This window comes from Geotrypetes seraphini, chromosome 3, assembly GCF_902459505.1.
Source record: "Geotrypetes seraphini chromosome 3, aGeoSer1.1, whole genome shotgun sequence".
Taxonomy (NCBI): Eukaryota; Metazoa; Chordata; class Amphibia; order Gymnophiona; family Dermophiidae; genus Geotrypetes; species Geotrypetes seraphini.
The window spans coordinates 138,928,917-138,953,380 of record NC_047086.1 but is presented as its reverse complement, the minus strand read 5'-3'; the positions used below and the strand labels follow the sequence as shown (position 1 = coordinate 138,953,380).

At 45.3% G+C, this 24,464-nt stretch overlaps 1 protein-coding gene across 1 annotated transcript in view; it reads right to left on the bottom strand.

The window, feature by feature from the left end:
- Positions 1–24,464, bottom strand: part of AGBL5 (ATP/GTP binding protein like 5) — a 327,772-nt gene that overhangs the window by 164,850 nt on the left and 138,458 nt on the right. Inside the window, 1 exon segment of the mRNA XM_033939734.1 lies at positions 3,503–3,681. Within this exon segment, the coding sequence (XP_033795625.1) occupies positions 3,503–3,681 (179 nt within the window).

Sequence of the window (24,464 nt, the reverse complement as noted above, 5' to 3'; positions counted from 1 at the left end):
TCCCTCCCCTACCTTTGCCCTGTGAATAGATCCCATGTGCCAATCCCATTTGGCCTTAAAATCAGGCACGCTGCTGGCCTCAATCACCTGTAGTGGAAGACTATTCCAGTGATCAACCACTCTTTCAGTGAAAAAGAATTTCCTGGTGTCACCTCGTAGTTTCCCGCCCCTGATTTTCCACGGATGCCCTCTTGTTGTCGTGGGACCCTTGAAAAAGAAGATTTCTTCCTCCGCCTCGATGCGGCCCGTAAGATACTTGAACGTCTTGATCATGTCTCCCCTCTCTGCGCTCCTCGAGCGAGTATAGCTGTAATTTGTCAAGCCGTTCTTCGTATGGAAGATCCTTGAGTCCCGAGACCATCCGGGTGGCCATTCTTTGCACCGACTCCAGTCTCAGCACATCCTTGCGATAATGCAGCCTCCAAAATTGCACACAGTATTCCAGGTGGGGCCTCACCATGGATCTATACAATGGCATAATGACTTCCGCCTTACGACTGACGAAACCCCTTCATATGCAGCCCATGATTTGTCTTGCCTTGGACGAAGCCTGCTCCACTTGATTGGCAGACTTCATGTCCTCACTGACGATTACCCCCAAGTCTCGTTCTGCTACCATTTTTGCTAGGATCTCGTCATTAAGGGTATAAGACTTGCATGGATTTTGGCTGCCCAGGTGCATAACTTTGCATTTTTTGGCATTGAAGTTGAGTTGCCATGTCCTAGACCATCGCTCCAGTAGGAGTAGGTCGTGCATCATGTTGTCGGGCATTGAATCTTCGTCTGTTGTGCATTTGCCCACTACATTACTTAGTTTGGCGTCATCGGCGAATAATGTTATTTTACCTCGAAGCCCTTCTGCCAAGTCTCTTATAAAGATGTTGAATAGGATTGGGCCCAAGACTGAGCCCTGTGGTACTCCACTAATCACCTCCGTCATTTTGGAGGGGGTGCCGTTCACCACCACCCTTTGGAGCCTACCTCCAAGCCAGTTCCCAACCCATTGCATCAATGTGTCACCTAATCCTATAGAACTCATCTTGCTCAGCAACCTGCGGTGTGGTACGCTATCGAATGCTTTGCTAAAGTCCAGGTACACTATGTCCAGGGACTCCCCAATATCCAGCTTCTCCGTCACCCAGTCAAAGAAGCTGATCAGGTTGGATTGGCATGATCTCCCCTTAGTAAATCCATGTTGTCGGGGATCCCGTAGATTCTCCTCATCCAGGATCTTATCCAATTGGTATTTGATTAGAGTTTCCATTAGTTTGCTCACTATCGATGTTAGACTCACTGGTCTGTAGTTTGCTGTCTCCATCTTTGAGCCTTTCTTGTGGAGTGGAATGACGTTAGCCGTCCTCCAGTCCAACGGGACGCTGCCTGTACTAAGGGAGAGGTTGAAGAGCGCGGACAGTGGCTTCGCCAAGACATCACTCATCCTATGTTTTCTCAATGCAGAGTTTCCTTTCAAATGATTCTATAAATGGTGTCTAAAACATAGGCGCTGAGAAACGCAATGCATAGCACATGTCAATCTTAAGTTACATGACGTTTATAGAATTACTTCTAGCGGTGCCTAAACTGGACTTAATTAAGCGCTGGTAGACATCAAAACTTTAGGCACCTTCTATCATCCCCAATATACCTGTCACGCCACTTTGTGTTCCCAGGCTCCAACAGTACTCGCAATGCCCACCTGTTTGCCTACCCCTCACCAAAGGGATGTATCTACAAAAGATTCCTGGACAAAACCCTCTCTTTCCAAGCTGGCAAATGGAATGACTGCTTGACCACCCTCATCTCTCTTGCTCCTTCCTACCTATCCTTCAGAAAATCTCTCAAAGCATACCTCTTTGATAAATTTCTCTAACCCCATCCCTCCCGACTCTACACCGCCTCCCTTCCTTCCCTTTCCTCTCCCTTCTCACCTATATACCTCATCTCCCCCGGATTCTACTATCCCCATTCTGCACTCTCTTGTAATTGTTACTGGATTATATTGTTATTGCTACTGGTTACATTACACTGGTTAATCTAACTCTCTGTATCTTCGCTGTAAATGCACAGTCTCTTCTCCTGTAAACCGCTCTGAACTGTTTTGTGGTATTGCGGTATACAAAATCAAGTTATTATTATTATTTATGCCAAGGTTTTCTTGGCGCAACTACTGGCACCTAAATCCAATTTAAGCACCTATAAGCAAAGCACGCCCAAGATCTGCCCATGATTTGTCCCTAACCACACCCACTTTCTGGTAGGCGCCTTGGGCTAGGAACCTAATCAGCCAATTAATTTGAGTTTAAGCCAATTATCAGTGCCAATTAAGCTTTTAACTAATTAAGTTAAGTACTTAGATCAGCTAGGCGTGCCGATCTAGGCGTCTAACTTTTGGCGTCTTAAGTTCAAACAATTTTTATACAACATTAAAACTTGTATAACAATGATATGGAGTCTTTTATAGAATCTGGGCCTAAATGCCTGCAAGCAGGTGGACAAACAAGTACTTCAACCTAATGTACTTCCAAAACACTTCCAGATAAACCTGACTAAACTTAATATGCCAATGTAATTTTGAAAGTTCTCTGTAATGTCGCTGTCTGTAAACAGTCTCTTCCCTTGTAAACCGTTTAGAACTGTTTGTGGTATGGCGGTAACATAAGAACATAAGCATTGTCTCTGCTGAGTCAGACCATAGGTCCATCACGCCCAGCAGTCCGCTCCCGCGGCGGCCCCCCAGGTCAAGGACCTGTAGTGATCTATTACTCAAGGGCGTTTTGTATTGTATAGTAACCCTCTAATTATACCCCTGGATCCCCTTTCCCTTCAGGAACTCGTCCAATCCCCTTTTGAAACCCAAAATATATAAAATATATAAAAATAAAGTTATTATCATTATTCTAGTGCTGCACATGTTAAAATGCAACATCCTTATGATTCTTAACACAAAAAGGTCAAAACCAGACCAGAATTGGATCACTACACTACAGAAGCACTAATAGTAAATGTGGGTTGGGTCACTACACTGCAGAATCACTAATAATACATGGTCTGGGTTACTACACTGCAGAATCACTAATAATACATGTGTGATGTTACAACAGGCCTTGTTCTCTCATTTCTAATTTTACTCAAGACTTTCCTTCTTCTTACCTGTCTCTAAATTCTCCTTTATGATCTCTCCCATCACAGACAAATTCTCAGCACAACCTTCCCCAACAAAGCCAATTCCAAACACAGTGGAATGGTAAGGGAAATAAAGCTTACAATGCACGTAAGCTTGACAGGTCCAGGTACCATAAAATTCCATTTCTGAATAAAAAACAATCCAATATATGATAGTGACTTGTGGAAAAAATTGCACACACTCAACCCCTCTTCCCTTTCAACCTGCAAATCCAAACTCTCTGAACTATACAGCACTCAGGTTCAAAACCTGAAAATGCCATCTTCATTTCTTACTTGTTATTCAATCTAACAAAAAGTATTTCCACATTGCTCTTACCGATAATGCCCTCTCACTACACCATCGGGGTTCAGCATGGGGATTAATTTAAAGATGAACATGCGCCTCAACATCTGTGCACGTGGGTCATCTGGGCGCAAAATGAATTCCAGGAAGCCAGTGAATACAAAGCTAGATGGTGTCTCCCCAGGATGGACACGGCTACTCAAGAAAAACACCTGCAGGAAGAAGAGTGAGAAGGTGATATTTCTTTGCAATGTAAACACAGGATGCATCTTCTCAATGGTACAATATTAAGAAATCTTTCTTAAGGGAAAGGTGCAGGGATGTCTTCTATGCTTTCCTACAGTGTAACTCCCATCTATGCTCAAAAAGCAGCACTATTTAGATTAAGAAAAAAAATTTTTAAACCCATAATACCTATCTTTAATTCAAATTTCAAACAATAAAATACAGAAAAGCTCACAGGCAAGCAGTCTACTCTAAAGCACAGTTACTTACCGTAACATCTGTTATCCAGGGACAGCAGGCAGATATTCTCAACATGTGGGTGACGTCATCCACGGAGTCCCGCAGTGGACAGCCTCGCAAGCAGACTTGCTTGTAGAACTTTCAAAGAGTTCGTGAGGGCTGCACCACGCATGCGCAAATGCCTTCCCACCCGAATCAGGTCGCATGTCTCCTCAGCATATCCTCAGTTAAGATAGCTAACTAAGAAGCCAACCAGGGGAGGTGAGTGGGTTGTGAGAATATCTGCCTGCTGTCTCTGGATAACAACTATTACGGTAAGTAAGTAACTGTGCTTTATCCCAGGACAAGCAGGCAGCATATTCTCAACATGTGGATGACCTCCAAGGTAACCAGAATGGGATGGTGGGAGAGTTGGAAATTTAGGAGAATAGATGTTGTAAAACTGACTGGCCAAAATGGCCATCCCATCTGCAAAAAGTATCCAGACAATAATGAGAGGTGAAAGTGTGAACCGAGGAACAAGTGGCAGTCTTGCAGATTTCCTCAATAAGAGTTGATCTGAGGAAAGCTAGACACCACCATCGCTCTAACCTTATAGCCCATGACTCGACCCTACAGAGGGAAACCAGCCTGAGCATAACAGAAAGAGATGCAAGCAGCCATCCAGTTGGAGATGGTTCGCTTGGAAACAGGATGCCCCAAATTATTTGGATCGAGGGAGATGAAAAGTTGAGGAGCATTTCTGTGAGGTTGAGTGCGTTGCAAATAGAAAGCCAAAGCACGTTTACAGTCCAGAGTATGAAGTGCTATTTCTCCAGGATGAGAATGAGGCTTTGGAAAAAACACTGGAAGAACGATGGACTGATTGAGATGAAATTCTGAAACCACTTTAGGTAAGAATTTTGGATGAGTACGTAGGACCACCTTCTCATGATGGAATACTGTAAAAGGTGGATCTGCCACTAAAGCTTGTAGCTCACTGACACGTATAGCAGAGGTGAGTGCAATGAGAAAAACCACTTTCTAAGTGAGATATTTTAAATGAGCCAAAGCTATTGGTTCGAATGGAGACTTCATCAATTGAGTAAGAACAAGATTGAGATCTCAAACCACAGGAGGTGGCTTGAGAGGTGGCTTGACATTGAAAAATTCTTTCATAAATCTGGAAATCACAGGATGAACAGAGAGAGATTTCCCTTCAATAGGTTGATGAAAAGCAGCAATGGCACTGAGGTGTACTCGAATAGATGTGGATTTGAGTCCAGAGTGAGATAAGTGCAGCAGATAATCCAAAACTGAAGACAAAGGAGGTAGATAGCGGCTCCTTCTGATGAGTAGCACACCAAGTAGAAAATCTAGTCCATTTCTGGTTGTAACACTGCCGAGTGGACAGCTTCCTGGAAGCCTCTAGAACGTCCAGTATAGATTGAGAGAACTGTAGAGTGGCAGTTAGGTTGAGAGGTACCAAGCTGCTAAGTGTAGAGACTGCAGGTTAGGATGAAGCAGAGACCCTTGACTCTGTGTAAGCAGAGAGGGAAATACTGGCAGAAGTAGAGGCTCCCTGGTGCTGAGTTGAAGTAGAAGGGAGTACCACAGTTGTCTGGACCACCGAGGAGCTATTAGAATCATGGTGGCATGTTCCTTCTTGAGTTTGACAAGAGTCTTGAGAATCAGAGGGAATGCATAGAGAAACTGATTCGTCCATTCCAGAAGGAAAACTCTGCCTTGAGGCGATGAGGAAAGTATATCCTGGAGCAGAACTGAGGCAGCTTGTTGTTGTGAGGAGTCCCCCAATGAGCAAACACTTGACTTAGAGGCGAGGAATTGAGTGTCCATTCGTGAGGTTGTAGAAGACGACTCAATTTGTCCACCAGACAGTTTTGCTGCCCTTGAATATAGACAGCTCTGAGGAAGATGTGAACAACTGCCCAATTCCAAAGCTTCAGAGCTTCCTGACAAAGAGGGAGAGAACCTGTGCCTCCCTGCTTGTTGACATAGTACATGGCGACTTGGTTGTCCGTCCAAATGAGGACCACCTGATCGTGAAGAAGATGTTGAAAAACTTTGAGAGCATTGAAGATCGCTCTGAGTTCCAACAGATTGATGTGACATTGGCGATCCGTGCTGGACCAATGGCCTTGAGTATGGAGACCATCGAGATGAGCCCCCCAAGCGTAGGTTGAAGAATCTGTTGTGAGAATCTTCTGATGAGGGGGCATGTGGAATAGCAAACCTCTGGAAAGATTGGAAGAGAGCATCCACCAGTGGAGAGACTGTCTCAACGAAGGAGTTACTGTAATATGTTGAGAGAGTGGGTCGTAAGATTGCTGCCACTGAAATGCCAGGGTCCACAGAGGAATTCTGAGGTGAAGTCTGGCAAAAGGAGTCAAGTGAACTGTAGAAGTCATGTGACCAAGAAGAACTATCATTTGTCTTGCCGAGATTGATGAGAGGGAAGACACTTGTTGGCAAAGGTGCATGAGAGTGTCCTGACATGAGTGAGGCAGGAATGCCCTGAGCTGAACAGTGTCCAAGATGGCTACAATAAACTGTAGAGTTTGGGAGGAATGTAACTGAGACTTTGGAAAATTGATTTCGAAACCCAGACCTTGGAGAAACGTAATAGTCCGTTGGGTCGCTATAATAACCTCCTGTTGAGACAACGCTTTGATGAGCCAGTCGTCTAAGTATGGAAAGACTTGAAGGCCCTGCATCCACAGGACTGCAGCTACCACTACCAGGCACTTCGTGAAGACCCTGGGGGATGAGATGAGTCCAAAAGGAAGAACTCAATATTGAAGATGGAGATTCCCCACCCGAAATCTCAGGAATCTGCATGAGGCTGGATGAATTGGGATATGAGTATAAGCCTCCTTGAGATCTAGAGAGCATAACCAATCCCCTTGATCCAACAGGGGGTACAGGGTTGGAAGAGAGAGCATCCAAAACTTTTCTTTGACAAGAAACTTGTTGAGGGCTCTGAGATCCATAATAGGTTGCAAATCCCCAGTCTTCTTTGGGACTAGAAAATAACGGGAATAAAAAACCCTGTCCCGTTGGTTCAAGGGAACCTCCTCAACAGCTCAAAGGTGAAGAAGGGCCTGAGCCTCCTGAAGAAGAAGGGGAAGTTGCGACACTCTGGAAGGAAACTCTCTTGGAGGGAGATCTGGTGGCACTTGAAGGAATTGAAGTGAGTAACCTTCCCGAATGTTGGTGAGAACCCAAAGGTCTGATGTAATCTGCTCCCACTATTGGTAAAAGTGATGGAGCCAACCTCCTATGGGAAGGAGAGAAGTCTGATGGATGCAGGTGGACGTTATGCTCAGACTTAGATTGTCAAAAAGATTGTGCCGGCTTAGCAGCAGCAGGAGTCTGAGATTTTTGTTGACGCTGTTGCTGCTGTTGTCTTCTAGGCAGAGGCCTGGAAAAAGCCGGAGTAAACTTTTGAGGGTAACGATGTGGAGGTGGCTTATAAGGCTTAGCAGTTGGAGTTTTAGCCTTAGGCCGAACCAAAGAGGCAAATGACCGCTCATGTTCAGACAGACGCTTGGTAGCAGCCTCGATGAAATCGTCAAAAAGCTCATAACCTTGGCAAGGTAAATTAGCTAGACAGTCTTGTAAGTTGGGATCCATGTTCGCCAACCAGACGGCGCATTGCAACAGCAAAGGCAGTTACCCTAGAGGACATCTCAAAGGCATCATAAGAGGCTTGGAGTATGAAAAGACGTATTTGTGAAAGAGTCTGCTGAAGTTGTTGAAATGCAGGCAGGCGGTGCACAGCCAAGTCAGGAAAAAAGTAGGGCATGGTTTTAATGCAGTACTTTAAGTAAGAAGTAAAGATGAAGTTGTAATTCAGGATTGTATCCGCCATCATGGAATTTTGATAAAGACGGTGTCCAAATTTATCCATGGTGCGTCCCTCCCTGCCTGGAGGTACTGCAGCATAGACCTTGGTGGGATTAGATTTTTTATGAGATGATTCCACCACCAAGGATTGGTGAGACAATTGCAGCTTTTCAAACCCCTTGCAAGGAACCGTACGGTAACGAGATTTCATCTTAGAGAGAATAGCCGGAATTGAATAATGAGTCTCGAGATTCCCGAGGAAAGTTTATTTCAATTCATGGGAAGTCTCAAAGTTTCCTTTGGCATATGAGGCAACTGCATTTCGGCCAAATATTCAGGAGTAGACTGAAGATCAAGCTGAAGAGCCTTACTCATATCAAAGATGAATCTTGAAAAAGATGTTGATTTTGAGGCCAAAGACTCCTCAGGAGGCGAAGAGGAGCAAGACCTAGGTGCTGCTGAGTAGGATGGAGAAGCTTCTCTGGAGTATTGAGAAGGCATGTCTGTATCCAACGTAAGAGTCACAGAAGAAGCTCCGCTTTGTGATATAGGTGGAGTCAGAGAGTGCTTATGTTTCAGAAGCCTCGATGGAGAAGTCCCAGGAATACGAGGAATTGAGAGCCTCGACTTGTGCCCCTCCCTTTGTTTTTTTTCCCTAATATATGTTTTTTCCTCCACCAAGAGAAAAATTTGTAACTTTTTCCCCCTTTCCCTCTTTTCATGTTTGTTTTTAACATTATGTATAGAGATCTTTTCTGTTTTATGTAATTATTTAACAGATTTTTATTTTTATTTTGCTGTTATTAATGTATTACTAATATGATTGTATGTTCTCTTATAATTTGTTTTTAATTGTACATCGCTTAGAATGTTTTAAATAGGCGATTCATCAAAAATAAAGTGAACTTGAACTTGAACTCGTACTTGAGGGACGAGTCCTTGACCTGAACGTATCTCAAGGTGGGGAAGCAAGAGGTGTTGAAGGCTTCGGAGGTCGAGACCTATGCCTGGGCTTCGAAGGGGTTTCAATGGGCCTCGACAATCGAGGCAGAGGAGACTCTATACCCCTCTGAATAAACTTTTTACTCTTACAAGGAGACTCTTTACTCTTCTTCGAAGTCAAGTGCTTTGAGGACAAGGTATGCTTCGATTGATACCTCGAGCGAGGCTTGTCTACCTCTTCACGAACAGGATGAGTAGCTGGAGACTCGGACCTGGAAGGACGAGGAGAGGAGTCACTGGTGGACAATGGTCGAGACCGACGAGGCTTGTCTCGAGGTGCCTCGATAGAATGCTCAGGCTGGCGAGCAGGAAGGAGCAAGCTGAGCCAAGACCGAGATAATCTACATGGTCAATATGGCTTTCAGCATGTCCTCGAAGACAGGCACTGAAACCAATGGATCTGGTCTAATAGGCGCAACAGTGCGCTCCATTGAGGACGACCTGGAAGATGAGTATTCCCTATGTTTGGAGGCACGCTTGGATGGAGGTCTCGTAGAGGCTGGCACGACTGCACTCATTGCCTGGATTGCCTGATACTCAGCTGGAGGCTTCTTAGGTAGCGTACCTGGGGAATAAAGAGGAGACTTGCCTGAGGACGGAACCTTAAGAAGCACAGCAGACGAGGCCTTCAAGGTTGAGGCCTTCAAGGTTGCTCGAGGTCGAGGTCTTAGAAGACGAGGCCACCACTGGGGTCAAGGCCGAGGTTGAGGCCTTCTCCGCAGATTGCTCCATAGGGCCATAAAGCTCAAGAATTTTGGCACGTCTGCGAAGGACTCATTTCTGAAGGGTAGTACAGCGTGGGCAGGACTCAGGACAATGTTCCGGTCCTAAGCACTGTATACACCAATGATGTATGTCAGTCAAAGAAATGGCCCGGCACACTGGCTACACTTTTTAAACCCGGTAAGTTATCCGCAGCCGAACAAGGACTGGCTGCAGGGCCTAAGCCCAAGGGCCGCCAGTTAAAAACCGGCGGAAAAAAGTTAAAGTTTTTTTTAAAAAAGTAAAGAAGCGCTACACAGCGACTTGTAAAAGAAATAAAAGAAAAGAAGAAAGAAAGCCGTGGTGCGAGAAGGCAACTAGAAACGGCAGAGCTGTAGAAGCAGGGCTTCTTGGCTCCACGGAAAACTAAGAACTGAGGAGACGCTGAGAAGAAGTGCGACCTGACTCGGATAGGAAGGCACTCGCACATGAGTGGTGCAGCACTCGTGAACTCTTTGAAAGTTCTACAAGTCTGCTTGCAAGGCTATCTGCTGCGGGGCTCTGTGGATGGCATCACCCACATGTTGAGAATATGCTGCCTGCTTGTCCTGGGATAATGTAAATCACAGAAGGAAGAGGGATACATAATAATTGAAATTAAAGGGTAAAGGCGAAGGGACTTGATATACCACTTTTTCTGTGTGGGCACAATCAATAAAAGTGGTTTATATATTTTAGGGCTCTTTTTACAAAGCCGCAATAGAGGTTTCTACAGTGGGCAGGTGAGGAAAATGCTCTGAAATAGAGAGTTGCACGAGAACAGAAATCAAACCTGTCTCCCTCCCCACTGGAATCAAATCCGTCCCTGCCCATCCCTATAAACTTCAGAAGTATTTATTTCATTTAATTATGCTACTGAATTAAAGGCTCTGATAGAAATCTATTTACAAATAAGCAAAGACACTTTATTAATTTGGAAATATTAATTGGGAAGAATATATACTTTGTAAATGGGTTTCTACCAGAGCCTCTAATGTAAATATAAAATATAAATACTCAGCAGATGATGACCCTCCAAGCTGTTAGCTGAGGACTTCCTCTGCAGTTGGCCGGGTGTCCCTTTTGCCAAGCTTGGCAGGCAGCAAAAGCATCCCTGAGTCAGAGATGCTGGGACCTCAGTGATTCATGGATGCTGCCAGCGACTGCTGCGCTTGGTGGAGGGGAGTTCTGGCCGTCTCTAGAGGAGGTCCTCTGCTGGCGGTGCTTGGGGATCCACAGAGTCAGCAAGTACTTCAACACTGTAGAAATAAAACCAGAAATCCATTTTCTTTTCTTTTGAACACTATACAAAGACATCTGCTGTATACATTTCCCAAAGCTAACATATTTTAGTCAATAAATTCTGTTTTTTACCTTTGTTGTCTGAAGACTTATTTTTCCATCAAATTGGTCCCAGTTTTTTTTTCCACTTTCCCGTCTTCTGTAAATTCTTCTGTTGCTGTCTATTGGTTCCTCCTACCATGGTCCAGAATTTATCCCTTTCTCATCTTTCACCCCTGCCCACCAGCCCCATGCCTAACATTTCTCCTTCTATCACCCCTCTCCAGCACCATGCCACATCTCTCCCTTCAGTCTCTTCACCACTATGTCCAGAATTCCTCCCTCTTGCATCCCTTTCAATCTATCCCACAGATCCCGTTCCCCTACATTTCTCCCTCTCATCTTTTGCTTCCCTATCATCTGAACCTCACTCCCTCACTATGACCAAAAATTCTCCTTTCTTCCATTCCCCATGTACACCATCTCTCTTTCCCTCTCACTGACACACACACACCCAATTCTTCCTTTCTATTCCCTTCCCCACCTCAGCATTTCTTCCCCTCCCTTCCTCCGTCCTGTTTTCCAAGTTTATGCCTTGTGTACAAAAAGCAAAAACGTATTCCCTCCCTTCTGTGTCCCACATTTGGATCCCTCCCATGTACCAACGCGCTTCCTCCTAATTACAACGCATGCATGCCCGCCCGCTCCTTCCCTCCTTTTCTGCCCCCCACCCGCAAGACTGTACCTCTCCCGACATCAGAGCTGTACTTCTTCGCAGGGCAGCGGGGCATGCACGCTGCACATGGCTGATGCAAAGCCTTTCCTCCGACATCAGCTCTGACATCGGGGGAAGACTTCCAGGTCGGCTACATGGGAGCGCTGCAGAAGGGCAGGAAAAGAAGACAAGCCACTCAGTTCAAGCTGCCTCCAATCCCGCAGGATCCCCGCGACCTGGGAAGATGGGTGGGCATATGAGAATATTTGGCCTGCTGTCCTCAGAGAACATCTGCTATAGGTAAGTAAAACATAGTTACTTACCGTAACAGATGTTATCCGGGGACAGCAGACAGATATTCTCACATATGGGTGATGTCATCCACGGAGCGCCAGTACGAACACTTCAAAAGTGCATCGCCACTTTAAGATTTCAGAAAGTTTGCAATAGCCCACACCGCGCATGCGCGAGTGCTTTCTCGCCTGATGTAGGCATGTGGCTCCTCAGTTCAGTAAGCCAGGTAAGAAGTCAACCAGGGGAGGTGGGTGGGTTGTGAGAATATCTGCCTGCTGTCCCTGGATAATACCTGTTATGGTAAGTAACTGTGCTTTTATCCCAGGACAAGCAGGCAGCATATTCTCACATGTGGGTGACTTCCAAGCTAACCAGAATGGGATGGTGCGAGTGTTGATCTTTTAGGAAAATAAATTTTGTAATACTGACTAGCTGAAGTGCCCATCCCGTCTGGAAAAAGATTCCAGACAGTAATGAGAGATGAATGTATGAACCAAGGACCATGTAGCAACTTTAAAAATGTCCTCAATAGGGGAGATTCGGAGGAAAACTACTGAAACTGCCATAGCTCTAGCTTTATGGGCTGTGACACGACTCTCCAGTTGCAGCCCAGCCTGAGTATAACAGAATGAAATGCATGCAGCCAACCAGTTGGATATCGTTCTCTTGGAAACCGGATGTCCAAACTTATTAGGATCAAAAGAGACAAAAAGTTGAGGAGATGTTCTGTGTGGCTTTGTTCTGTCAAGATAATAAGCCAGAGCTCATTTGCAATCTAGAACACAGTTCTTCAACCGCCGATCCATGGACTGGCGCCGGTCCGCAAAAAAATCTTGCCGGTCCGCACCACAAGGAAAGGTGCCGGCGTCAGCTGACTTGCAACTTCCTGTTGCCGTTGCTGTGCCGGAACTCCTGCCTTTCTTTGGGACTCCTGCCTTCCACCGCTTATGCCTCCTGCCTTGTCTCCGCACCTCCAGACCAACAGCGGCAGCTCTGTGTGCTTTTAACTTCGGCACAGAGCTGCCCCTAAGCAGTAGTTTAGCACGGTTTCATGAGGCAGCCTCGGGGCCTTTGCTAAGCCGGCCCACATCACATCATCGAAGCGGGCCGGCCTAGCAAAGGCCCCGAGGCTGCCTCATGAAACCGCGCTAAACTACTGCTTAGGGGCAGCTCTGTGCCAAAATTAAAAGCACACAGAACTGCCGCTTGCCTAAAAACTCTTGGGCCGCTGAAAGAGGGCAAAGAGCAGCTGTCCTGGAGGTTTCCCTTCCTCTCACCTTTGCAGGTCCCCTTTTTTTTTTTTTTTTTTTCCAAACAGCAACGGGCCCCAGCATGACATCAAGTAAGTTCCACTGTTCCTTGCAAGCGGGTCGGCTCGGCCAAAGCTTCCCCTCTGACATGAGCTACCCTAAGGGGAAAGAAAGTGACCCGCAAAGGTGAGGGGAAGGGGGGCAGATGATGGAAGTTGGGGGGGGGGGGGGAAGAGAGAGAAGGGGCAGATGATGGAATGGAGGAGATGAGAGAGAGAAGGAGACAGATGATGGAAGTGAGAAGAAGGGAGAGAGAGCAGAAGACAGATGGATGTCAGTTGAGAGGGGAGAGCAGATGCTGAATGGAAGTGGGGAAAGAACACATACTGGATGGAAGAAGGAGATAAATAAAGGGGGAAGAAAATAGTAAGATAATGGAGGGGTGAGGGAAAGGGGTGACAAGCTGTGGGTAGACACAGTGAAAAGAGGGAAACAGGACTAAATAGTAAGAAAGAATTTAATTTAGATGGAGGCAGAAAATAGAGAAGGAAGACCAGAGAAGAAAAGGGAAGAGAAAGCAGAGAACGATATCAGATCTGAGTGGAGGAAATGAGAAGAGAGAGATGCTAAAAACCACAGGGGGGAGGGAAGGACAGAGATGCCAGACCGTGAGGGAAACAGAAGGAAGATGATGGATGCCAGACCAAATTGGGGGGGGGGGGGCAGGAGGAGAGATGGAAGGGAAAGACAGACAGTGAATGGAAGGGGCAGATGCTGGACTGAAGAGACAGAGAAGGTTATCATGCCGCTGTACCGGGCCATGGTACGCCCTCACCTGGAGCACTGCGTCCAGCACTGGTCACCGTACATGAAGAAGGACACGGTACTACTCGAAAGGGTCCAGAGAAGAGCGACTAAGATGGTTAAGGGGTTGGAGGAGCTGCCGTACAGCGAAAGATTAGAGAAACTGGGCCTCTTCTCCCGCGAACAGAGGAGATGACATGATCGAAACATTCAAGATACTGAAGGGAATAGACTTGGTAGATAAAGACAGGTAGGGAGAACGAGAGGGCCTCTCTAAAGTTAAAAAGAGATAGATTCCGTACAAACGTAAGGAATTTCTTCTTCACCCATAGAGTGGTAGAAAGCTGGAACGCTCTTCCAGAGGCTGTTATAGGGGAAAACACCCTCCAAGGATTCAAGACAAAGTTAGACAAGTTCCTGCTGAACAAGAACGTGCGCTGGTAGGGCTAGTCTCAGTTAGGGTGCTGGTCTTAGATCAGAGGGCCGCCACGTGAGCGGACTGCTGGGCATGATGGACCACTGGTCTGACCCAGCAGTGTCAATTCTTATGTTCTTAGGGCAGATGCTGGATGGAAGAGAGTGAAAAGGCAATGAAAGCAGAAACCAGAGACGACAAAAGGTAGAAAAAAATAATTTTATTTCTATCTTGTGATTCAAATATATCAGATTTGAAATATGTATCTTGCTAGACATAACTGGGGAGTGCAAAGCCCAGGCAGTGCTTCTTTAGCTTCCAGCTGGCTTAGGGCTCTCTCTGACCAGGGGGCAGTTGCCCTAGTTCCACTCCCCCTAACACCATTCCTGTCATGTGTGACTGTGGTATTCTGTTACATGATATTTGTGTAGCATTCTGTAATAATTTGGCTTATTCAGTTTTCTTGATAGTAGAGGGGATATATGTGAAGGGGAGGGGAGACGGATTTTGTTGATCTTTGCCCTGTATTATTTGTATTTATAAAATGACAATTGTATAGAATATTGTTTCTTTTTATATTTTAATAAAATATGTTCAATATAAAATCATAACTATTTGAGGCTTGTGCGGATGGGATCAGATGGTTTGTGGGACTGAGCTCGCGGGGACGGTGCGGCGATGGTTTTTTAAAAAAATTTCAGTCTTAGTAGTTTGCCGGTCCACGAAATAATTATTTTATTTCCGCCGGTCCATAGGTGTAAAAAGATTGAAGAACACTGATCTAGAGTGTGAAGCGCTGTTTTGACTGTATGAGAATGAAGCTTAGGGAAAAAAAATCTGGAAGCACAATCGACTGGCTGAGATAAAATTAAGTGACAACTTTCAGCAGAAACTTCGGATGTGTGTGAAGAACCACTTTGTCATGGTGGAATACTGTAAAAAGCGGATCTGTCACTAATTCTTGAAGTTCACTAACTTGTCTCGCAGAAGTGAGTGAGATGAAAAAAACAGGTTTCCAGGTAAGATATTTGAGATGAGCCATAGACATTGGTTCAAATGGAGGCTTCATCAATTTAGCATGAACCACATTTAGATCCCAGACTACTGGAGGTGGCTTGAGAGGTGGTTTCACATTGATAAGACCTTTCATAAATCCGGAGACTAGAGGATGCACAGTTAAGAGGTTTACCAACTGGTTGATGAAAAGCTGTGATAGCACTGAGATGGACTCTAATATATGTAGACTTGAGTCCTGAGTCAGACAAATGAAGAAAGTGTGTGGTCTTCATGATAAGGCATACGAGGATAGACTTAAAGATCTCAATCTGTATACTTTGGAGGAAAGGCGGGAGAGGGGAGAAGTCATAGAGACGTTTAAATACCTACATAATGTAAATGCGCATGAGTCGAGTCTGCAATGAGAGGGCATAGGATGAAGTTAAGAGGTGACAGGCTCTGGAGTAATCTGAGGAAAGGGTGGTAGATGTGTGGAACAGTCTCCCAGAAGAGGTGGTGGAAACAGAGACTGTGTCTGAATTCAAGAGGGCCTGGGATAGGCATGTGGGATCTCTCAGAGAGATAAAAAGAGATAATGGTTACTGTGGATGGGCAGACTAGATGGGCCATTTGGCCTTTATCTGCCATCATGTTTCTATGTTTCTAACACCAGTGAATCTCAGAGGGATGTTGGATCATAGTGATGACGAATACACCAGGAAGAAAACGAGTCCACTTTTGGTAATAACATTGATGAGTGGCAGGTTTCCTGGATGCATCTATAATACTTCTAACAGGCTGAGAAAGATGAAGCCCAGCTGCATTCAACCCGAGAGATACCAAGCTGTCAGGTTTAACGACTGAAGGTTGGGATGTAGAAGTGCACCCTGACCCTGTGTAAGAAGAGATGGAAATATTGGCAGAGGCATCGGCTCCCTGGTAGTGAGCTGAAGTAGAAGGGAGAACCAAGGCTGCCTGGGCCACCGAGGAGCAATGAGAATCATGGTGACTGACTCCTGCTTGAGTATGACAAGAGTCTTTAGAATGAGAAGTGTAGGTGGAAATGTGTAGAGAAAACTTCCGTATCCAATCTAGTAGAAATGCAACCACCTCCAGGCAGTGAGGTGAGTAAAGTCTGGAACAGAACTGGGGCAACTTGTTGTTGTGGAGAGATACAAACAAGTCCACTTGAGGAGTGCCCCACTGAGCAAAGATGGGATGGAGAGCTGCAGAGTTGAGCATCCATTCGCGAGGCTGAAGAATTTTGCTGAACTTGTCTGTTAAGCAATTCTGTTCTCCCTGAATATAGACTGCTCTCAGGAAGATGTTTCATGCCGTCACCCAAAGCCAAATCTTTTGAGCTTCCTGGCAAAGGAGGAGAGATCCTTGAAAGGACACATTTAAAAGGACACACATATCTTATAAGTTTTCTGTCTCTGTCTGAGCTGGGGGGGCTCAAACACAGACACAGTTTGTATTTATTCTGCTGATGTTCTGAGACAGGCCATTTAATCTTGTTAATGAAGTTAGCTGTTTGAGACAATGGAGGTTCGACCCCCCCCCCCCCACTGCCATGTACTGGTTGAGAGAGATAAGGGAAGCTTTAACACCTTTTGATTTAGCACATATCCTGCTCACTCACCCACCCCCCTTTTCTTGTGTTGATTACTTCTTTGAAGCCTATGTATCCTGTCACCAGATATGGTTTGTACTTACGTCATCTGCTAATACCACTGACCCATGTTCAAAAAAGTATAAAAGCTGGATGTAAACTAATAAAAGATTAGGCAATCTCTTTAGGACACTGTCTGCGTATCCTTTCTTTCTAAGGGGAATGCCTCCGGATATCTGTACCCAGGTGACAGGGTGTGGGCAGGGCGGTTTGGGGACCAAGAAACAGACTCCGTTCACTTCAAATCCTGTGCTTCCTTGCTTGTTTGCGAGATGCTGGAAAGCTTTGAGAGCATAGTAAATTGCTCTAGAGTTCCAGAAGATTGATATGGAACTTCTGTTCCCTGGTGGACCAATGACCTTCAGTCTGAAGACCATCTAAATGCACTCCCCATGCGTAAGTTGACACATCAGTGGTTAATACTTTTTGATGAAGAGGCAGACAAAAAAGCAGACCTCTAGAGAGATTAGATGAGATCATCCACCACTGAAGCGACCATCAAATAGATGATGTTACAGAAATATGTTGTGAGAGAGGATCGGTCACCTGAGACCACTGCGAAGCTACAGCCCATTCAGGTGTTCTGAAGTGGAGACTCGCTAGAGGAGTCATGTGGACCATAGAAGCCATATGGCCCAGAAGAACCATCATTCGCCTGAAATGAACTGGAGTTGGTCCACTTGATGACAACTGAAGTGAAGTGTTCTGATGATCTTGTGGAAGGAACGACCTCATCTGAGTTGTGTCGAGAAGGGCTCCAATGAACTGAAGCCTTTGAGATGAAAGAAGTTGTGACTCAAAACCCAAGTTCTGAAGAAACAAGATGGTACAATTCATCGCAAGAATGACATCCAGAGAGGGAGGGTCTTTTATGAGCCAGTAGTCCAGATAGGGAAAGACTTAAAGAACCTGCGACCTCAAGGCCACTGCCACCATGATCAGGCACTTGGTGAAGACTCTGGGAGAAGACACCAGCCCAAATGGTAGGACCTTGCATTGATAGTGGTGATGTGCCACTTGAAATCTGAGATATTTCCTGGAAGTTGGGTAAATCGAGATATGAGTGCAAGCTTCCTTGAGATCCAGAGAGCAAAGGCAATCGTCACGAGCCAGGAGATGATATAGAGTGGCCAGAGACAGCATTCGAAATTTCTCTCTGACCAAAAACTTGAGGGCTCTGAGATCTAACATTGGTCGGAGACCTCCTGTCTTCTTCGCTATTAGAAAATAGCAGGAGTAAAACCCTTGGTTCTGAAGATCGACAGGAAATTCTTCGATGGTGTTGAGAAGGAAATAAACCTCTTGAAGAAGAAGAGAGGATTGGGGAGGGTTGAAAGCAGACTCTCTTGGAGGATGATCCAGAGGGATGTTGATGAAATGGAGTAACCCTCCCAAATGATTTTTGAACCCAGAGATCTGAGGTGATGAGTTTCCAACAATGGAAATAGATCTGAAGATGACCTCCAATTGGCTGAGGAAGAGGGATTGCAACTATGCTCTCTATCAACAGGTCCAGAAGACTGAGTTGACTTGGTAGGAGCAGCAGTTTGGGCCTTGGGAGGACGCTGCTGCTTCCATTTCTTCTGCTGAGGCCTTACTGGGGCAGAAGCCTTAGCTGAAAAACACCATTGATAAGAGGAAAAAGGCCTGAAAGGTTTCAATGAGTAGGGCTTAGACTTAGGTTTAACTAAGATGTCCCTTCAAGTCTCATGAGCCATGAGTTTTTGGGTTGCACTATCTGTAGAATCCCTGAAAAGCTCATCTCCTAAGCAAGGGACGTTGGCTAGTCTGTCCTGGAGGTTAACAGCCATGTCAGAGACTCTAAGTCATGCCAGTCTCCTCATGGCCACAGACATAGAAGCCCTGGACGCGAGTTCAAATATGTCATAAGCTGAACGAACCAAATACTTCCTTAACTGAAGGACAGTGTTCACGAGATGTTGAAAGCCTTTCAACTTACGAGAAGGGATATGTTTCTGATATGAAGGAAACTGCTTCATGAGATGTTTCAAGTAGCATGAGAAGTAGAAATTGTAATTGATAGCTCTATTGGCCAACATAGTGTTCTGGTAGAGCCGTCGACCAACTCTATCCATAGTACAGCCCTTCCTACCGGAGGGAACAACACATAAACCTTGGAGTAGATTTCTTCAAAGTAGACTCCACCACCAGGGATTGATGTGAGAGTTGAGGCTTATCAAATCCAGGCAGAAATATTATTTTGTATAGAGTCTAACTTCTTAGAAGCCACTAGTAACAAAAGAGAAGACCCCCAGTTCTTGAAAAGAGTCTCTCTCAAAATGCCATGTAATGGAAGTTTGAGAATCTTTCAAGGAGGCTTATCGTAATCCAAAGTTTCCAGAAATTCTTCACTATATTTGAAGTCAGCCTCCAACTTCACTGAAAGGTCCTTTCCCAATTGACGAATAAATCGAGAAGAGGAAAGCTGGAGAATGCCTCGAAGACTTCTATGCCGGAGAGTCATCAGCATCAGTAGTGGAAGGTGACGGGTCAGGATTTGAGTCATCCTGAAGATCAGAGTCCTGCAAGAGAAAAGGAGACCTGCACTTTGAGCCATGTGGTCCAATGTTGGGGGTCACTGAATGTTTGCGTTTGCGGGAGACCTTCCCTGACTTCATTGCACTCTTGTCAGAGTGTCTAGAAGATGATGAGTGACATTGAGTCAATGGTAAGTGGTGCCTAGAGGAACGATGCTTTGATGCATGGGTAGTTGAACTGGAGTGGTGCCGAAACTCCTTGGGACACACTGATGGAGCATCAATGGTACCTGAAGTCCTGGCAAGGTTGGACTCAGGCTGGGCTGGTACCGGAGAGGAGAGCGTCAGGAGAAGTAATTGGAAATAGAAACATAGATGACGGCAGAAAAGGGCCATGGCCCAACAAGTCTGCCCACTCTAATGACCCACCCCCTAAATTCTTCCCTGAAGTGATCCCACATGCTTATCCCATTTTCTCTTAAAGTCCAGCGTGCTGCTGACCTGAATTACCTGCAGTGGAAGACTATTCCAATGATCAACCACCCTTTCGGTGAAGAAGTACTTCCTGGTGTCACTATGAAATCTCCCACCCCTGAGTTTCAACGGATGTCCTCTTGTCACCGTAGGTTCTTTAAGAAAAAAGATATCCTCTTCTACCTCAATACGGCCCGTGACATATTTGAATGTCTCAATCATGTCTCCCCTCTCTCTATGCTCCTCGAGTGAGTATAGCTGCAACTTACCCAGCCTTTCCTCATACGGGAGATCCTTGAGTCCTGAGACCATCCTGGTGGCCATTTGATAATGCGGTCTCCAGAATTGTACACAATATTCCAGATGAGGTCTCACCATGGATCTGTACAACGGTTTTATAACTTCAGTCTTCCGGCTGACGAAGCTTCTTCAGATACAACCCATCATTTGTCTAGCCTTGGATGAAGCTTTCTCCACTTGATTGGCAGACTTCATGTCTTCGCTAATGATTACTCCCAAGTCCCGTTCTGCTGTAGTTCTTGCTAAGGTCTCACCATTTAGGGTGTAAGTTCTGCATGGATTTCTGTTGCCAAGGTGCATGACCCTACACTTTTTGGCATTAAAACTTAGTTGCCAAGTTGAGGACCAATGTTCCAGTAAGAGTAGGTCCTGCGTCATGCAGTCGGGCACTGTGCTTTTGCCTACTATGTTGTATAGTTTGGTGTCATCGGTGAATAATGCAATTTTCCCTCAAAGCCCTTGAGCCAGGTCCCTTACAAAGATATTAAATGGTCCCTAAGCTCCTCTCAAACCAAAGCATCAAGCTTCTGCTTCAAAGAAAGCACTGTGAGGAAGGGGGAAGAGAAAGGCCTATACAGGTGCATACAGATGAAACTGGAGGTGAAGACAGAGCCCCATGAAATCCCCAGAATAGGAAAATGGCAATATATTTTACAGGCCTGAAAATACTTTGAAACATTACAGTCTTCACAAACTCTTATCTCTGCTAAAATTAGCAAGCCAGGCGGAACCCATCCTTCATACAGAAGCCAGCAAACATCTGCTGAAGTATCATAGAGAAGTCTATTTGTGAGAATAAAATTATCAGCACAAAAAGGAATTACCACATATCCTAATCAAAGAATATATAATTGATTACTGTACAAATAAAGAATGGGTGGGCCTTGCTCGGGAAAATTGAGGAACCTTGATATTAAAAAGGCATATGTTGGGAATTAGATTAGAACCTTTTGGTAACAGGATATCGCACACAATATGATTTAGGGAAGTAAAAATATTGTCCAATTAATGAAATAAGAAAAATGACCATTACGACAAACTATGTATGTCCAATAATAATCACATACGTAATATGTACTAACGTGATCTCAGACTATCAGAAATGTATAAAAGGACAGCCTTTTGAGGACTTATGCAGGACAGACACCCAGGTATATTCAAGCGCTTGAAGTATATTATCTGTCGGCTCTATATGCTGAAAAGACTTGTTTTCTGTAAGCTGTTATTGATTATTAATAAAATATATACTACTTATACCAGCATATTGGGTTGTCATGAGGTCAGTTGGTGAAGCTGTAATAAGGTGGACTTCAACTGGTATCTATGGCTACGACACCTGTACCACTGGTACTGCAACACGTTCTGGAGAGGATGATTCCAATTATGAAGCACCCCTCAACAATGGAACCAGTCGCTGCAGGGACTTACGCTTGGTCAGCATGAATTTACTCAATGCCTTCGAAACCTGCAACCCTGACTGGGAAGATGGTGGCTTCTTAGCCGACTTATCTGATGGAGAAAGGTGCGACACTGGAGTCGATGCTGGTGCTTGTGGTGTCTTCGATATAGACGGTATCGTCGGTGTATCCCCATCCATGGTGACACCAAAGAGCATCTCTTGTTGGAGAATACAATTTTTAATGGTACGCTTTTGAAGAGAAGAGCAACGCGTACACAACTGGACACGATGTTCCAGACCCAAACACTGGAAGCACCAACTATGAGGGTCCATCAAAGATATAGTGCACAAACACCGGATGTACTTTTTAAATCTCGTCAGCGGGCATGACATCAATGGGAACACCACCTCAGCCAAATTGAACTCGATGGCTTTAAACTAGGTATGTTGGGGGAGGGCACAAGCACAAACAACCAATACTTTTTTGAGACCGGGTTAGCAAACACAACAATTCTGGGTCTGGGACGGGGACGAGTAAACACATTTCTAAGTATGGGGCAAGTACACACATTTCTAAGTCTAAGGTAGGTTTACATTGTAATTCTGGGTCTAGGGAGGGTACACACATTGCAAGCTGTACTGAAAGAGTTAAGGTAGCTCAAACAGGTATTCCACCACATGGTACAAACACTTTCAAACCTAGGATAGGTACACATTGCAATAATGGGTCTAGGGAAGGTACACAAACTACAAGTAATACTGAAAAGGTCCACGCAGCTCAAGCAACAACAGCCCCAGGGAGGCTTAGCAAACATACTACATGAAGGGCTATGTACATCAACGTCCATAGTTTGGGCAACAAGATCCTGGAACTTGAGACTGAAATGAGAAACGCTGACCTGGATGTGGTGGCGATAACTGAGACCTGGCTTACCGACTGCCATGGGTGGGACATGGTGATACCAGGATACAACCTTCTTCGCCAAGACAGGGAGGGCAGAATGGGAGGAGGTGTAGCAATATACACTGAGGATGATATCAAAGTCACCAGAATCACAGATATCAGGTACACAGGGGAATCCCTTTGGGTAAATTTGGCCAGGGGGAATGACAAATGCCTGTATCTTGGCATAATATACAGACCCCCAAGGCAACAGGATGACATAGATATAGAATTAATTGGTGACATAGAGAATATCACCTTACGTGGGGATACAGTGTTGTTAGGAGACTTCAATATGCCTGATGTGGATTGGAACACACTTTCCTTTGCATCCAGCAGCAGCAGGAGACTATTGAACTCTATGAAGGGAGCTAAACTGAGGCAATTGGTATTAGAGCCAACAAGGGAACAGGCAATACTGAACCTATTGCTTACCAACGGCGAAAGTGTCACTGAGGTCTCAGTGGGCGACAAGTTGGCCTCCAGCGACCACAACATGATATGGTTCAAACTCAGGAAGGGTTTCGCCAAAACTAACACATTAACCAGGGTCCTTAGCTTCAAGAATGCCAACTTTGAGGGTATGGGGGATTTCATCAATCAAGCACTACAAAACCGAGCAGGAACAAATAACGTAGAGGAATTGTGGTCGACTCTGAAAGCTATCATTCAGGAGGCGACCAATCGCTATATAAAATCAGTGAGTAAACGGTGCAGGAACAATAAGCCACAATGGTTCTCTGCGGAGATCTCGGACCTCATAAAAGAGAAGAAAAAAGTGTTCATCTCCTACAAACATACAGGATCTCAGGACTCTAGAGAAGTCTATTTGGCTAGGGCAAGAGCTGTCAAAACAGCGGTTAGAGAGGCCAAATTCCGAATGGAGGAAACTTTAGCAAAGAACATCAAGAAGGGCGATAAATCCTTCTTCAGGTATATTAGCGACAGAAACTGCAGCACAAGCGGGATAGTACGCCTTAGGAAACCAGACGGGAACTATGTAGAAGCAGACTCAGAAAAAGCTGAATTGTTAAACGAATACTTCTGTTCGGTCTTCACCCGTGAGGCGCCAGGTTCCGGCCCTCAGCTGCAGAAAAAAGAAGGCTCAGGAGACCCGTTTAGTAATTTCAAGTTTACAACAAGCAGTGTCTACTGTGAGCTGTCTAGACTCAAGGTTAACAAAGCAATGGGGCCAGACAATCTACACCCCAGGGTGCTCAGGGAGTTAAGGGACGTCCTGGCGGAACCACTATCCGCACTCTTCAATCTCTCCCTTAGTACAGGTAGAGTCCCGTTGGACTGGAAAACGGCTAACGTCATTCCACTCCACAAAAAAGGTTGCAGGACAGAGGCTGAGAACTACAGACCAGTGAGTCTCACATCTATAGTGAGCAAACTAATGGAAACCCTAATCAAACAACAATTAGACAAGATCCTGGATGAGGAGAATCTGCGGGATCCCCGTCAACATGGATTTACCAAGGGGAAATCCTGCCAATCCAACTTGATCAGCTTCATTGACTGGGTGACGGGGAAGCTCGATGTTGGAGAGTCCTTGGACATTGTATACTTGGACTTCAGCAAAGCATTTGATAGTGTCCCACACCGCAGGTTGTTGTGCAAAATGAGTTCTATAGGATTAGGTGACACTTTGACAAAATGGGTTGGGGACTGGCTTGGTGGTAGGCTTCAGAGGGTGATGGTGAACGGCACCCCCTCCGTAACGACGGCAGTGATCAGCGGAGTGCCACAGGGCTCGGTCTTAGGCCCGATCCTTTTCAATATCTTTATAAAGGACTTGGCTGTGGGGCTTCGCGGTAAAATAACGTTATTCGCCGATGACGCCAAACTATGTAATATAACAAGCAAGAGCACAACGAACAATATGAAACATGACCTA